The sequence below is a fragment of the Rhynchophorus ferrugineus genome, unplaced genomic scaffold (assembly GCF_030347505.1).
Source record: "Rhynchophorus ferrugineus isolate W39M unplaced genomic scaffold, kcgeb_rfMv2 rfM8, whole genome shotgun sequence".
In the NCBI taxonomy this organism is placed as follows: Eukaryota; Metazoa; Arthropoda; class Insecta; order Coleoptera; family Curculionidae; genus Rhynchophorus; species Rhynchophorus ferrugineus.
This window is the reverse complement of record NW_027472587.1, coordinates 34,455,902-34,474,105: the sequence shown is the minus strand read 5'-3', so window position 1 is coordinate 34,474,105 and position 18,204 is coordinate 34,455,902. Positions and strand designations below refer to the sequence as shown.

Genomic DNA, 18,204 nt, shown 5'->3' with positions numbered 1-18,204 from the left:
TAGCCTCAACTGGGTATCCAAATGCTGAACAGTAGTTTAGTGGATGGTGTGATTTACTGTAAGGTACGAAGAGATGCCTCAACCAATGTTAATGGAAAGACCTACGATTTGGTCAACGATAAATATAATTTGTTGATAGCTGCTGGATCCAGTGTAAAAGGTAAGTTTATTTCTATATTTGCCATCTCAAGTTTCCAGCTGTGCCGCAATATCTTCTTTTTAATATTTTCTTTGAGCTAGACTGTTCATCGAGTCATTTTTGAACTTCTTCGAAATCTGCAAACTGCTGCTCTCCAAGCGCATGCCACACCGATACGAGAAGGTGGTAGTTGCTTAGAGCAAGATCTGGAGAATACAGCGGGTACAATAAAACTTGCCATCCAAGTGATTTCAACAATTCTTTGATTGGTTTTATTACGTGGGATTTATCATATTGCAAAATCACCTTTTTATGCCTTTCGGTGTATTTGGACATTTTTTGATCAATAATAACAGTCCAAATTGATCATTTGTTGTCGGTTGCGATCAGTATTAATTGTTTTCTTTTCGGGTTTCAACTGTTCGTAATATATGACAACAACCTGGGTCGCGATCGGGCTTGGTAGTCGATGGGCTAGCTTCACCAGGTGATCACCATGATTTTTTTACTTGCAATTTTCAAGAGCAAGAAGCAACTTCTTTCCATATTTTTGAAGAATCATTTCACTGATTGTTTTTCAATTTTTTAATTGCCTGTCATCTAATTCACGTGACAACCATCTTTTCCATCTTTTGGATTTTTCCCATCGCTCTTAATCGTTGACAAATTGCGACTAGGATAGCATTCAACTTTTATGCCAATAATATCTTAGTTTATGATGAGTCTTCATCCAATAACTTCTGCAATTTTGCATCTTTAAACGTGTCCAGTCTGCCAGAACGTTCTTTTTCTTGAATGTTGGAATTTACCACGATTTAATTGTCGAAACTACGCTTCACATGTTCCTACACCTCCTGTTACTATTACTCTACTAGCAAAGGATAACCTATTTCTTCGCTTCCCTTTGATTCAGTTTTTATAATTATTATATACAGTTTCTCCAATATTGACTACATCCTCTTTTCAATATTGAAGTAATGCTTTTTTTCATTCAAAATTTGCAGAAACAGAATGTGAAGTCATTGAAATAATGCTCTCAAAACGATGTTGATCCTTTCTGCTGCCCTTTGGTCCTCTTCAGTAGTCTAACCACGTTTGACTGATCTAGTGATGTTATTCTTGCTCGTAATTCGTTCATTGCCTCGATACTCGGAAATGAACTTTCTAAAATATCAATTATTAGTGAGTTGCTATCCTTATGATGGGTCATGATTGTAGAGCTCCATGGAGAACTTCCTCCATCGCTTGAGATGCTCATAGTACAAATTTACGAAGGTTCAATTTACTTTTTAATGTTGTCCTTGATATATTTACTTCTACAGCTCACTTTTGACAAAGTGTTTGGTATAAAGTCCTATATTACTATCAAATTGGCAGCCACGCTATTCCAGTTACCCTGAAGGTACTTTAATGACACATCCAACAATCGATTTATCAGAAGATCTATTATAAATAATATTCTATTATAAATAATAATTAATTATTTAATTAATATGGTTATAAAGAGAAGATCTCATTAGAATAGGTTGGGAAAAAAGTTATTTTGGATATTGTCGACTTTTCGTTGATGATTAGCATCGACACCAAAGAAGGTAGTTCCAAATATTTAATGAAACTGGAAAAGAATTGATCATCATGAACTTCTTGAAACCTTTAATTAGACTACCTACTACCTATTGTCAATAACAAATTACTTAAAAAATGGAGCCAGAATTGATCAAAAGGAAAAGGGCTGTCTTTCATCACCATAACGCTAGATCACAAAGATCTTTTTTGATTACATACATACGCATTAGTTAGATAGTTTTTCTGTATCCACCGTATAGCCTCGACTTTACTCCGTCTGACCATTAGTTTTTTCAGTCTCTGAAATCCAGAAATATCACGATTTCGGCGGAAACAGGTCTGAATATTGTTTTTATCATAGAAGGATATCATTTTAGTTATGTTTTAGAATTCATTTGAATAAATACACTTTGAACAAACATGTTATATTTCTAGCCGATTCAGTCTCATTCCACGACATAGCATATTTGGCTAGCGCAGAATCCCAATCCCTAGCCGATGTTTCCGCTTTGGCAGCTAAATCAAAGCTATTAATACGTTTACACGGATGTTTCATGCTGGCAGCATGGTTAGGAACCGCATCCATCGGTATTTTGTTGGCCAGATATTATAGACAGACCTGGGTTGGCCAGCAAATGTTCGGAAAGGATATGTGGTTTGCTGTAAGTATATCAAATTTGTAATAATAATTACACAAGTTTACAAATTAGGGTCAACTTTTGGACCTGAGCAGATGAGAACGATTCTTAACACTAGTTGATGTTCTGAACTCAGATCTTTAAATGGTGTTTCAAAATTGGTTTTAGTTTTCAAATTCGTGTATGGTGGCAGCATTAAGCTCTTATAAAGGCTGTTGTGGTTGCATTAAACATCATTTGGAGTTGGTTTTTGTGCTATGATTGTACTTTGGAACGTGTAAAATTGCAGAGACAAAGTTCCAAAGTCGAATCGTAGTACTTTGTTACCTTTGTACATATTATATGCTCGGTAAACATAGAAAAATCATGGCATATGTACTGGAATACACCAATTTTTTTTTTCAATTTATAACTTTATATTTATAACTGCCAATGTTATAGAGAGAACAGAAAAATCGTGTAGATTGTTATTTTGGATTGATGATGTCGTCGGTATAAATTTAAAAAAGCATAGTATAAATATCCCGACCTATAATTAGTATCGAAGCTATTTCTAGGTATGGATAGTGATCCATTGCCAATTTGTTCAGTGGAAAAATGCATTAAGAAGTTCGTCTTCATCATCGGCGAGCAACGAAAGCGATTTTGTTATGGCAGAATATATATCGGACCTGAAATTCCAGAACTAACGGTTGACGCAAAGTTTACAAAATATTTAACACCTGATAAAGCTGCAGCATGGGCACAGTTTCGAAGTGTTGTTAACAACTTTCTTGGTAATCACAAATCACCCGATTACAAGGACGTAATTCACAATTAGTTATCGACACATATTTACAAAACCCATTTTCGACAAAATACATTTTCTGAATTCGCAAGAAGAGGGGCTACACTAAGATATAGCGCAAATCGAAAAGCGATACTAAGGATTTGACAATACGCATTAGATTTTGGATTCAATAAATGGATGTTATTAACCAAAAATAGTAAAATCATGAATTTATTGAACATTTCGAAAACTAGAACCAATTTCAAACGACTCCCAATTTCACCCTCCCAATTTACCATATAAGCAGCTTTTGGTTGCTCGGATCCAAAACCATTCATACTTATATTTGATTAATTACATTTATTCATATTTTAGTGGCATAGAACATTGATGTTCCTCACATGGTGCCTGACAATCGTCGCTTTTGTTCTCATCTTCGTCGAACTGAAAGCATGGTCCGGAGAAAGGAATCCGCACGCCATTTTGGGTACCGTCACAACGATATTGTGCTTTATTCAGCCGATAGGAGCTTATTTCAGACCACATCCTGGTACTCCAAAAAGACCTATTTTCAATTGGCTTCATTGGGGTATAGGAAATGCAGCTCATATTATTGGAAGTAAGTACATTTTATATTACATGTAAATAAATGATATCTTAATCATTCCTTTCTTAATACTCTGTTAAATAATGAAGCTAAGTATTTATTTAAGATGTAAATTCCGTGCACTTTTTTTATATTTCTACTCAGTCTTGTTTCGGCATGAGTTCTTGTCTTCTGAAGTATTCCTCTGGGATATTCATCCTAGGTTGGCTTAGGTTGCTTTCATTTTTCTCATTTCCGTGTTTCTTTATAATTATAGATGTTCCTCCATGTGCTTAATCATCTGGGTGTTTTATGTGATATAGCTTGTATTTCAGAATCCGTACATAATTTCTATCAGTGAAATGTGTTTCGGATACATGTGTATCATGATATCAATATTTTGTTCATATGAGAACATTTTAAGCTCTCTGGCATGTTGTTCGAGTCCACTAGCTTTTCAGTCGGTTATTTTGTATTTGCTGTAATGCCTATCAGTCATTAGGCTAGCTTGGTAGCGACGATGGTGAGTAAATTCATCATTGTACTCATTTGCTCCATAAGTTTACCCATCATTTCCTCTAATTTACTAATTGTACTTACAGGTTCAATGGTGATTGGCGTTATCTGCGTGTTAGGTTGGGTTTGACTGTTGGTTATTGTGTGTGCGTATGATATATGAGGATGTTGTATTGGTGCTTTAGGTGAGTTAAATGTTATGGGCTGTTTTGGTGGCTGTAAGTTTCTTTTTTCTCTCAGTGCTGGATAAATTTTTTGTTGCAACGTTTTATGGACTAGGCATCCCCTATAATTTGCAGGATGGTCACCGATACAGTTGACGCATTTTACTTTAACGTGTTTTGTGCGTGCAATCATTGGTCGCATGCTCTCCTGCGCATTTCACTAATCTATACAACTAGCGACAGTATGCTTTGGTATGCCCATATGCTTGGCATCTGGCGCATTGTGGGATAATTCTTTTTGTGTATGTCACGTTTAATGACATTGTGGTCCAAATACTTAATCTCGTAAACATGTTTATTATTTTCTTTTGGCTTCAAATCAATATAAAACATTGGCAGTGGTTCCTTTGTTGCATGATGCTTAATATTGTGTATATTTACAACTTCTTGGCCTCGTTCATCTAGGGCTGGTTTAATTGTGTTTGAATTTGTGGCGTGATGTCGTTCTTTTATGACGAATTTAAAAGTATTTTCGGACTTTGGTCGAAAATTATGGTAGTGCCTGTTTCTATTGTCCAATTCTCTTATTAACACTTTGAAATGTTCGGGGCCACACATTTGAATTTCATTGTTTCAGATCTGATTGTTTTTATTGTGTAATTATTACATATATTTTTGAGCAAGTAATGCAGATGTTTAACAACATCTATATTATATATTGTTAATGAGGGTGGTCTGGGAATTGCTTTTGTTTGTTGTTCTGATTTTCTTTGTTGTTCTGGTTTTTTTCTGTCTCTTCCGTCAGGGCACTGAAACTCTTGTATGTTTGGATATGTTTTTGAAGCCAATAAGCACTGATTTTTGTCTGTTTTTGGACGACTTGTTCTTCAATAGTTCTCAAGCGTTTTTTGTTTGTGACGATGTTCCATTCGCGCATTTCTGGGGTTTCAGTTATTGGCAGTTGATCGTTATTTCCAACAGCGGGTGATTCAATTGATAAATCGATAGAAAGGTGTTGTGGATTAGCCATTATATATTAAAATTATCCGTACAGATCACTTAAGAGTTATTAAATGTTTAATTAAATTTTTTTATGCACGTCGTATTTTACTCGCTCGATTTACCGTTCCGAAAATAAGAAAGAAAATTCCTAGAAGGTTGAGCCTTGCTTATAAAAAATAAATTTTAAATTTTCGCGTTCAACAGTTCACGTTTTAAATTACGTTCTCACCCTACAATGGTGGAGACTAGGTTTTCACTTTCTATGACAGGCACCTTTATGATACCAATAGTAACTCCGATGTTTTTTTTACTACAGAGCGTTCTGAAAGGTACGTCTGCACACCGCGGTTGTTTGAACAGAACTATATTGATAATTAATTGTAGTAATTTTTTTTGGCTTTATTGGGCTACTAGTTGATTTAATATTTTAGTGCAACCCTATATTTACACCCCTTATGCCTAAATTAGCTTTATAATTGACTGATATACCAATCTCTTTGATTTTAGTACCGATTAACCAGTACATTTGCTTGACTTTGAGTCCAATCTGCTCTGTTTTTTCTAGCATCATGTTTCCAATTTAATTCAACATCGGGATGTATGCCGAGGTATTTAGCTGGTTTTGCTTGAGCAATCGCGCATCCGTCAACTGATATAATTGGTTTTTTACCATGTCGTCACCGCACAAAATTAACATGGACATATTTGTAGATATTAAGCCGTATTTTCCAGTCTCTAGTCCATTTGTAGACTTGATGACAACTACTTGTACCTTTTTAACAGCCTTATATAGAGATATATCTTTTACCACGATAACTGTGTCGTTGGCGAATGTTCCAAGTACTGTTTATTTCTGTTGTTGGGATACCAACAATATAAAGCAGATACAGAAGTGGTCCCAAGGCAATATCCTGTAGCAGCCGAAATAGGTTTAAGTGTTGAGAATGCCCCTTTATGTGAAACTCTAAATTTTCTTTCGAAAATATAAGATTCTAGCGGTCGACGGTAATTTGACGGTAACAATTTGGTCATTTCGTAGATTATTCTTAAAGGCCATACACGGTCGAAAATTTGTGAGAGGTCTAGGAATATTGTAGGGCAGTATTTCTTTTTTTCGAATGCCTTTTCAACAGCTGCTGTTACTCTGTGCACTTTGTCGATTGTCGGATGATGATTTCGAAATCCAAAGTGGAAATTTGGTATTTCTGTATGAAGGCCTGTAGGACTCAATATGTTTTGTCGGTTACTCAGCGTTATTCACTCGGAACCTGTAAGTAGACAATAGCGGCCTCTTTCTAAAATCTACATATATATCTCGAATAATCATTTTTAATTGTAGAATCTAAGAGCTACACATTTAGCTTTATTAAGAGTTGTTTTGAAACATATCTATAGTGCTAAAGTTTTGTCAACAGGTGTCTGATTTACACATGTAATGATAAAATATTGTGAACAAACGCGGGATTTCAATTTGTACCCTTATAATAACGAAAAAAATGTATAATGTACTATATATAATGTAATTTATTTTCAGTTGTGACACTCTTCTTTGCTGTTAAGCTCACCAAAGCTGAACTGCCCGAATTCGTCGACTGGATCCTTGTTGCTTATGTTGTTATTCATGTTATCAGTCATCTAGCCCTTTCAGTAAGTTTACAAATAACATAAGCTGATTCACACTAAATTTTTCTATCATATATTTTAGGTATTAAATTGTCTAGCTGAGAAATCTGGCGATAATAGAGTTACCTCGTTCCCAATGAAGGATCTCGCGGGATCCGGTAGAACTTCTGGTTTCACCGACAGAAATCCCGACGCACCGGTAAGAATCATTAAAAAATTATTTAATTCCATATTTTGACGTATTTTTTCTTGCAGTTCTCGGCGTTCCGGAAATTCCTCCTTGCCGTATATATTTTAGTCATAATAGTCATAGTTGTAGCGTTGATTGTCATAACTGCCTTGGCACCAATCGAAGAGGCGTGGTCAAACCTGAAGTCCTCAGTAACCAACAAGAATTAACATAAAAAGTATAGCACCCATGATATCAAAACAAACCAAAACGGACTAATGTTGTTAATACCATTTTATACATTTTAAAAATGTTCAGATTTTATGACTTGATTATTTCCAAACGCACGACTGATGTACTTTTAAGCAGTATTTAAGATTCTTTTGTTAAATTACAATAGAACTGATTCTACTTTATAAGCAGAAATCGCATGAGATTACTAAAACTATCTGATAAAATACCACATCTTTCAATGTATGTTTATAAACTTATTTTATTGTACATATTTGCTTTTGTAGAGTGACTGAAATTTTAAATTATGCTGGTTTTGATTGTAACACTATTTACCATTCTTGTTGTTGTTTATTTAAAAAAAATATTAATAAGATCTGGTATTTTAAGTTTTTTTTTTATTTATGGAGTTGTATTAACATTTTTGTAAATATATACTTTTTACATTCAAGTGCTGTTTCCTACGTTAGAACATCCATATGGTAGAAATTTAATATTTTACATTGGGTAAAAATTCCTTCACCATTACGTCATAAAACGTAAGTTTAATAGTACCTTAACTTAAAATATTAGTTATGGTAATAAACAATTATTCATACAACTCAAAAATTCTTATATGGATGAAAAAACACCGATGTTACCAGTAGGATTTTATATGTTTTTATATTTTATAAACGAACATAAGGTTGTAATAAATTTTGATGCTTTTCCACGTGCAACAAAAAACAATATATTTAAGATCCAGTATTCGCCATATATCTATTGGTATTTAATATCAACAATATACAAAAGAAATATTATAATGACAGAACAAAAAAAAGTTCTAAATTTAAAAATGCCGGAGAAAATATGAACTTTCTTGTGGTTTCTAAAATAATTTATTCATGAGATTTATACACCTAATTTTGTAAATATATATATTTTAGATTAATATGCTGTTTTTTAGTTATTTTCTCTCTATTGTATTTTCATTCGCCATAATGTCAAAAACCAAAAATTGTGAACAATATCAAACTTTTTATACAATTTACACATCTAAATATTCTTATATGGCTACAAAAAATAGGTGTTACCAAAACGATTTTATTTGTTTTACTACTTAATAAACTAAAAAAAGAGTCGGTGGATTGCGCTTTACAAGTGAAATAAAACAAAATATTTTTTCAACAGGTTGTACTTTCAATAAAAAGTACACAAATAAAAGGAAACCAAAAAAAAAATTTGCAAAAATCTACAGAGAAAAATAAAATTGTTGTTGTTGTTTCTAAAATAATGTATTATTAAGGTTTATATACTTGTATTAACACTTTTGTAAATAAATACATTTTACAATTATATGCTATTTTATTTATATACTCAAAACAAAAATTTACAAAAATATTAGGGCCCTGAAATCTACAAACCAGTGGTTAGATAATCTAGGACTATATATAGAGATTAAAATTGTGAATGATCAATAGTAAAATACTTTTGACTTTTATTGCTATAATTTTATTTCGATTACTCTCTCGATTTTTGTTAAAAAATGTTTCCGTTCAATAATAAATAAAGCATTTACTTTATTTAATAAAGCTTTAGTAATTATTGTGCGATCATTTTTAATAGCGTTGGAAACTATCGACTGAAAACAGTCGAAACAGTCGATCGTCACAAAAATAGCGATTGAAAATAGTAATTACTATTTTCAGTCAAATGCACGGTTCGACTGTTTTTATCCATTCGTGATGTCAGACGAAGATGTATGAATTCTTGTCTGTATAAAATGCGAGATAGGGAAGGACGGAGATGAATGCTTGGAGCAGTTAATTTTAAATGTTTTTATATTCTCCAATGGTAGTATAAGCGAAACAGAGATGTATATATATTCATTCACGTGATAACTTGAAAAAAAAAGAACGAATACTTTACTTTTATACTGAATGTTTTGTGGATGTGTAAAAAGGAATAGGATAATAACATCACAATTGTTTTATCGCGTTTTAATATATTAATTGCTATTTTTAAATAACATGGCATAATAAATTTAAATAGTAAAACACAACTTAAATAAAACCTAAAAACTAAATATTTTCAATAACCATAACTACCAAATAAAATGTAAACGTATACCTAATCATTGAAAAATCTAATCCATGATGAACCTAAAAATGGTCGTACAATAACTACCAAACTAGTCAATTACTGAACTGCCGATAGTCGATTTCATTCGATTGTTCCCAACACTAATTTTTAATTATGTCCTGAATTAGTTTTGTTTTCTATGATTAGGTATATAATTTTTATTTAGTATTTACGGTTATTCTAGATCTTTAGGTTTTAGGTTTTGTTTAAGTTCTATTGTATTGTCTATATTTATTATAATATATTATTTTAGAATAGCAATTAACATATTAAAATACGATAAGACATTTGTGGGGTATTATTCCATTCCATAGAAAAATTCCATTCCTTTTAACAGATTCATAGAACATGCAAATATAAAAGCAATTTTACTTCATTTAAAATGAAATTATTAATTGCATGTTAATAGTATTCAGTAACTACTTTTTCCCGTTTCTTTTTTAATGTTAGTACGTGAAGAAATACGTACATATCCTTGTTATTACTACCGTTGGAAAATATAAACACATAAAAAATTAACTACTCCAACCATTTATTTCCGTCCTTTCCTCTCTCACAATGTATACAGGAAAGGGTTCGTACATCTTCGTCTGACATCACGGATGGAAAATAAAGTCGAACCGTGCATTTAGTAATTGCGTGCATATAGTAATTACTATTTTCAGTGGCTAGTTTTTTGACTATCGACTGTTTCGACTGTTTTCAGTCGATTATTCCCAACGTTAGACTATACTATCATTTCATTGAATATATACATGTATTTTTTTTATTATTTTTTTAATATACACTTTAAAGTCTCCTTTTACCAACTATGGGTTTATCTGGACTGGGCCTAAAGTTTAACGAGGGCTGCAAACCACGGTTCTCAGCATTAAGCTTACCGACTGGCGAGTGACCAACTTTAGAAATCATCCCAGAAGACATCCGGTCTTACCCAGCCTGGTTACTGGCGTGACTGGGATCATTTTCCTTGTCGGATTTTACACTCTTGTCTAGAACATTCACAAATTTTAAACAATCACAAACATAAATTTACGACTATGCCCCAGCAGGATTCAAAGCCATACATTAGAACAATTTGGAATTAATACTAGTACAATAAAGTGCCAAAGATATATTAAAATATATTCGAATACAGTTTCCTGTATAAATATTGATTAGGCGCCATGAAAATTATGGATGAATTCTTCGCGATGTCTTGCGAAATCGTCGGGTAGATGTCGCCCGGTTAGGGGCGGCAGGAAATCAACCCTCTTTTAGTCACAGGGTGCTAGGCGTGCGTGTTACCATTCGCTCGCCCCGTATTGAACGTACACAGCGCGTATCTGCCGTCCCAACTCCCCAGAGTTGATTAGGTATCACCGTGTGCGCGTATAAGAAAATGTTGGTCCGGTAAAGTACGGGACACTCGCCCATTTACATCGTCCCATTGCTCCGGATTCGCCACCGGATCCTGTCGTCGTCATCGTCCAGCCACCGTAATATTCAACAGTTGACGCGTTCATGAATAATAACCGTTTAATCAGCGTATTGTGTGTACGGTAAAGTGTTTTATGAGACTCTAGAGTGGTTATGTGCGCTCATAGAAACATCGGTAAAATTAGGGGCACCCGGGGCCACTGACGGTGTGTATGGACATGGAAGGCCGTCGGGGGCTCTTATGGAGCCTAGTGTTCGTTTTGTTGGCCGTTGGATTTGGCAAGGAAGACATACAGAAAGTACAGTTTGAGGCGGCTTTTCAAGGTAGGTCTAGAATATTAAGTATATGATCTTTTTTTAATTAATTACATCTTGGATTAGATATACTTGGTACAATCTTAATTTATTAATACTGCTCTGTTGTATTTGCATTAATATACAAGCAATGCCAGTACGGGATTAATACATCACTATATATTTCCCAAATTAAAATAAAACTAAACTACTTAAGCTAAAGTTAGATACACTTATATAATAAACAAGTTCGTGTGGTTTGGTTCGATTCAATCTTCTGATTCCCTGCGTGTTGCCCAGTAGGTGTCTTGCTTCCACGTTGCTGTAATTTAGCAACCTTATTTCATATTTTAAGTATCGGCAAATACTCCAAGTGCTGTTTATTTTGTTGTTGGGATATCAGCAGTATAAATCAGATACAGGAGTGGTTTCAAGACTTTACCCTATGGAACTTCAGCCGAAATAGGTTTAATGGTTTAGAATGCCCCTTAATGCCTCTTCGAGACTCGAAAAGATATGACTCCAGCAGTGGACAGTAATTCCACTTTAGCAATATGCTTATTTTGTAGGTTAACCCCAAATACCATACCCGGTCAAAATGTTGTGAGACGTCGAGGAATATTACAGGGCATATTTTTTTTCGAGTGCCTTTTCAACAACCTCTGTTGCATTGTGTACTTGGTGGATTGTCGAGTGGCGATATGGTGGTATTCTTATAAATGTTTACAGCAGTTTCTCAAATAATTTTGATATCGTAGGCCTTCAGCGAAATACGATTTTAAGATCCAACCTGTTTTGCCGGTTTGTCGGTTTTTTTTTATCATAATTATTCGAGTAAGCTTAAGACATTCTGAAACATGTTTCAGTCTTAAACAGGTATTGAATATATATGTCAACATGATTATTTCTATTCCTGGCAGCTTTCTCAATAACCCAGGCAAAATATCATCAATTTCAGGAGGCTTTTTAGGTTGATATTGTTGTCAATTTCTGTGACAACTTCCATCGAAGAAATCAGACTTAAAGCTACATCGGGCTGATAAAAAGGATTTATATCTATTATAGATTCTATATCATTCGGTTCAAATACGTTATCCAAATGTTCTTAATTCATTGATATATTTTTCGAATCAACTCTGTTTATATTTTTATGATCTTTTGATTTGTTTGATTACTAATTCAATTAAATATTGTTTTGTCTATAGTGTTTGCGGTTCTGTATCACACTCTCCTAGCTTTTCATCTTTCTTTTAATAATTCTCAATATTCAAGGGGATAACTTACTTCATATTCTGATTTCCCTCTTGATGTCGGGGAAGCTTTTTTTGCAGCAGACTGAATTTGTTCAATTATATTTCCGGTTTGCTGCTTCTATAAGATCTTCTATGAGTTTATTAAGCAGATAATAAGTATTTGTTTTAATTAGGTGTAACAATAATAATTTATGCAAATTTACTTATTTTTTATTGATATAATTATATCGTTTGATATTATAGATCATACACAAAAAATTGTTACTGCTATTGTTGCAAAAAATAACAAGCAATAGTGAGTAACAGACGCACAGTTATCCTCTTATATGACAAAACTCGGCCACATGCTGCAACAGTTGTGAATGATCCTCTTTTACAAATATTTCTACTTGAGGCTTTATAACTTTAAAACAGATACTTATATTAGTGACAATATATTACCAGCAAGTTAAGTTAAAAAGAAGTAACCAATCGTAACAGTTCATAATATATAATATCATTTTATGGAACATATTGTATTATACCATAACAAAATATAGAAATAATTACAAGCTTATAATAAAATTTTTCCTAAACTATGTAGCGCTATATTTTATATGAATACATCTTCTCATAATATATTATTTAACAAAAACATAGCACTAAGTAATCTTCTTCAGCTTCTAAGTTAACGGTGCTTTTACATGACAATGTTCGACTACATCTTGCAAGAGTTGTGAGTTATCCCCTTTTACACATACTTATACTATTGACAATAAATTACCAGCAAGTTATGTTAGAAAAAAATAACTGTAGACAAAATTATATAATAGATTATTATATAAACATGGGAAACACTGTCTGTTCCAAATCATAACCAAAATTTCATAATGTAATTTATTTTAATTTGAAGATAAGCAACTAATCATTAATATGTAATATCATTTTATAGCACACATTGTATTACAGCATAATAAAATATAAAATGATTATAAGATTATAATAAAATTTGTCCTAAATTATATACTCTCTTCTGTTTCTAAATACACTTTCCCATAGTATATTGAACAAAAACATAGCACTAAGTAATCCTCTTCAACTTGTTAATTTAGCACTCTTCTTACGTGACAACGTTTCACCACATCATTTTATAGCAAGTTATGTTAGAAAAAAATAACTGTAGATATAATAATATACTAGATTATTAAATAAGCATGGGAAACACTGTCTATTCCAAAACAAAAACTCACAACCAAAATTTCATAATATACTTTATTTTATTTTGAAAATATGTAATTAATTCTAACACTTCATTAATATGTAATATCATTTTATAGCACACATTGTATTACAGCATAATAAAATATAAAATGATTATAAGCTTACAATAAAATTTGTCCTAAATTATATAGCCTTATCTTTTTCTAAATAGACTCTCCCATACTATATTGAACAAAAACATAGCGCTAAGTAATCCTCTTCAACTTGTTAATTTAGCACTCTTCCTACGTGACAACGCTTCACCACATCCTGAAAGAGTTGTGAGTTATACGCTATTGACAATAAATTACCAGCAAGTTATGTTGGAAAAAAATAACTGTAGATAAAATAATATAATAGATTATTAAATAAGCATGGGAAACACTGTCTATTCCAAACCAAAAACTCACAATCAAAATTTCATAATATAGTTTATTTTAATTTGAAAATATGCAGTTAATTCTAACATTTCATTAATATATAATATCATTTTGTAGAACACATTGTATTACAGCATAATAAAATATAAAATGATTATAAGCTTACAATAAAATTTGTCCTAAATTATATAGCCTTATCTTTTTCTAAATAGACTCTCCCATACTATATTGAACAAAAACATAGCACCAAGTAATCCTCTTCAACTTGTTAATTTAGCACTCTTCCTACGTGACAACGCTTCACCACATCCTGCAAGAGTTGTGAGTTATACGCTATTAACAATAAATTACCAGCAAGTTATGTTAGAAAAAAATAACTGTAGATATAATAATATACTAGATTATTAAATAAGCATGGGAAACACTGTCTATTCCAAACCAAAATCTGACAACCAAAATTTCATAATATACTTTATTTTATTTTGAAAATATGCAGTTAATTCTAACACTTCATTAATATATAATATCATTTTGTAGAACACATTGTATTACAGCATAATAAAATATAAAATGACTATAAGCTTATAATAAAATTTGTCCTAAATTATATAGCCTTATCTTTTTCTAAATAGACTTTCCCATTGTATATTGAACAAAAACATAGCACTAAGTAATCCTCTCAAGCGTCTAATTCTGCGGTCTTCGCATAAATACTATAAAGCACTTCAGAGTATCGCAAAACATTTTCGCACCACACACCCCTATTAAAACATTGAAATATTCAAGGATCTTAGCGTACTGAAATAAATGTAAAATCTTGGGCTGCTCATAGTGCGCAATAGGGTTTGATGGATAATGAGAATTTTTCTCTTATATAACTAGCCTAACTAGAATAAATTATTATGATTATTTATTCCAGTTATATGCAAATTTATAGAGTGTAACTTTAATATTAAGATTTAATTAATTTTTTGAAATTCCCTAGAACCATCCGTAAGAGCTAATAAAAAATATACCTTTACAATATTAATTACAATATTTATTAAAAACTCTCTATAACTCATTTTAATCATTGCGGAATATAGATAGAAAATATGAATGACCTCTATTTAACGAATTTTTCAACAATAACCTTTGCATAACATGTCCTATCATTTATTCTCACTTAATTTTACAATAATTCACGTCCAGACAGGTTCAGACACGTTAAATAATTCGTAAGATAGTCTTATGTCATAGAAAATCGTATTATACACATATATGAAATGGGCTTTAAAATAAATTTAACTGTTGTTTTCTCTATTTAAGTACATTAGAAGTCTGCATGTATTTTAATCAGCGTTATAGATACCACTGATCAGTGGTGAAAAAATTGCGGTTAGTTTTCAGTGATATTTGTTTTGTTCTAACGGTCAGAAATTTTTGCTTTTCCAGCTTTTGTAAGAAACTACTAGCGTTGGGAACAATCGACTGAAAACGATAATCGACTGTCTATTAATTGACTACTTTTTACTATCGACTGTTTCAGTCGCTATTTTTGGTTCGACTGATTTTACTACTTTTTACAAGTAACTGTTTCAGTCCCCATTTTCGGACCGACTGGTTTTATTACTATTTAATATCGACTGTTTCAGCCGTGTACTTTTACTTTGGTTTTACTAGATTCATCTGACTGATTTTTAACGTTCTGTTTCTGTCGTCCTATCTGCGACATTAACAAAAATGTATCCAATTTATGCTTAGATTTTAACATAGATTTATATATAATATATATAGTTTTATGATTTTTTTGGTAGTTTGATTGTAAATAACAATATATTGTATATTAATTTAGTAGCATTTTGGAACGATATATTTCAAAATTGTTAATGTAATAGGGTAAAAAGTTTAAAACTATACACATATAGGAAATGGGCTTTAAAATAAATTTAACATGTTGTTTTCTCTATTTAAGTATATTAGAAGTCTGCATGTATTTTCATCAGCGTTATAGATACCACTGATTAGTAGTGAAAAAATTGCGGTTAGTTTTCAGTGATATTTGTTTTGTTCTAACGGTCAGAAATTTTAGCTCTTCCAGCTTTTGTAAGAAACTACTAGCGTTGGGAACAATCGAGTGGAAACGACAATCGACTGATTGTCGATAAGATAAGATAAGGATTAAAATTGTGAATGGTAAATAGTAAAATACTTTTGACTGTTTTTATGTCAATAATATGTAATACTTCGATTACTCTCTCGATTTTTGTTAAAACATATTTCCGTTCAATCATAAATACAGCATTTAATTTACTTGTCATGGATTAGTTTTTTTTATGAATAGGTATATGTTTAATTTTTATTTAGTATTTATGGTTACTGAACATCTTTAGTTTTTACTAAGTTCTATTGTATTGTATATATTTATTATAGTAAATTATTTAAAAATAGCAAATAACATATTATAAAAATATAAATTATAAAATACTATAAAACATTTGTGGAGTATTATTCCATTCCATAGAAAAATCCCATTCCTTTTTACAGGTCAACTGTATATCAAATATAAAAGTAATTCTACTTCGTTTAAAATGAAATTATAAATTGCATGTCAATAGTATTCAGTAATAATTTTTGCCTTTACTTTTTTAAAGTTAGTGCGTGATGAAATATGTATATCTCCGTCTCGCTTATACTACCGTTGGAAAATATGAGCACATATAAAATGCTCCAAGCAATTATCTTTATCCTTTCCTCTCTCACAATTTATACAGGAAAAGGTTCGTGCATCTTCGTCGGACATCACGATGTAAAAAAAAAACCGTCGAACCGTGCAGTTGACTGAAAATAGTAATTACTATTCGCTAGTATTTTAACTATTGACTGTTACGATTGCTTTGCGACTATGACTGCATTGTTGACGAATTACGTAGACCGGGCGATGGGAATGCTAAGATATACACTTTTTGGATACAAAAGCCGGCGCCTGAAAATCATATGGTTTCTTATAGTTTCTCGATTGTTGTAATAATTTTCTTGTTGTCGTAATTGATAGCCGAATGTTATTGTAGTCACCGTTGTAATACTTTGTATATTATTAAGATAGTTACCAATACAATGTTTTGTTGAAGATTTGTATTTTGTTTGCCAAGAAATAAAAGTATTTATTACACTTTTACTAATATTACTTAAACATAAATTATAATTGGTGGTTGATAGTTTTACAGTATACATTTCATTTGTTCTTTTGTTATATTTTTTATGACTAAGCAATAACACAATATATCTTATTCTGGTAATCAGTTCTCATGTTATTAATATAAATGTGCTTTTAAAGTTGTAGAACTTCGGATATATATTTATTATAACATATGAAAATATTCTTGAGCTAATTTAGAGTCTTTTATTAGGTGTTCGCATTTATGCAGATTATTCTTTCACTTTAACAAGGTACTTATTGAGAAAAGTTGGTGCAACATGCATTAACCAGAATATTTTCAATCATTTTCTACTGTTTTGGTAACATGGCGATACCATGTAAAAATACCATGTCATTTCGGCATTTCAACAGTATTTCGAAATAGCCAAACCATGCCGTATGGGATCTGCATAATTGGTAATCAAGATGGGGAAGTTTGGTGAGTAAGCTGGGTGTGGAAGAACTTTCGAGCTGTGATAATGTATTTTTTACTGGACTCTTGAAACATATGACCGAACGCTGTGGTGTAGAGGGTTGATGCGATGCGATTACTGATGATTTTACGTGTGCCCCTCGCTATTGATGGTCGTTTTTGCAACAACAAGACGATGAGGATGACTTCGTTAGATTCCACGAATTTTGTCCTTGGTATTCTTGTAATATATTTCCTTTCATCAAATTTCGTTTTCTTGGCTTGAAAACACAGTTTTCAGTCAATTGGTGTGGTAGCGATTCTCCATCATTTTGGGCATTCCCCATCGTTTGTAAGCATCTGAAGACATTTGATGAATCAATTGCTAAGTTAACTACAAGTTCATTGAGAGTTTGAGCTAGTTGTTCGTTTTCAGTCACCAATCTTAAAGTCTTTGTTAAGGTCTTAGTCTTGTGTTAAGGTCTTAGTCTTGGTTGAAAATAAT

The 18,204-nt window shown here is 32.0% G+C and overlaps 2 protein-coding genes across 3 annotated transcripts in view; both read left to right on the top strand.

Moving 5' to 3' along the window:
• The window catches only part of LOC143201136 (putative ferric-chelate reductase 1 homolog), a 51,589-nt gene extending 42,851 nt beyond the window's left edge, over positions 1-8,738 (top strand). For both annotated transcript variants that reach the window (XM_076412012.1, XM_076412013.1), the window contains exons 6-11: positions 4-160; positions 2,141-2,367; positions 3,488-3,731; positions 6,915-7,027; positions 7,086-7,202; positions 7,259-8,738. In XM_076412012.1, the coding sequence (XP_076268127.1) occupies positions 4-160; positions 2,141-2,367; positions 3,488-3,731; positions 6,915-7,027; positions 7,086-7,202; positions 7,259-7,402 (1,002 nt within the window). In that variant the 3' untranslated portion in view covers positions 7,403-8,738. The remainder of the gene's footprint in view (positions 1-3; positions 161-2,140; positions 2,368-3,487; positions 3,732-6,914; positions 7,028-7,085; positions 7,203-7,258) is intronic.
• A 2,271-nt stretch (positions 8,739-11,009) lies between these two features.
• Positions 11,010-18,204, top strand: part of LOC143201133 (pikachurin) — a 373,950-nt gene continuing 366,755 nt past the window's right edge. The window contains exon 1 of the mRNA XM_076412007.1: positions 11,010-11,267. Within this exon, the coding sequence (XP_076268122.1) occupies positions 11,156-11,267 (112 nt within the window). The 5' untranslated portion in view covers positions 11,010-11,155. The remainder of the gene's footprint in view (positions 11,268-18,204) is intronic.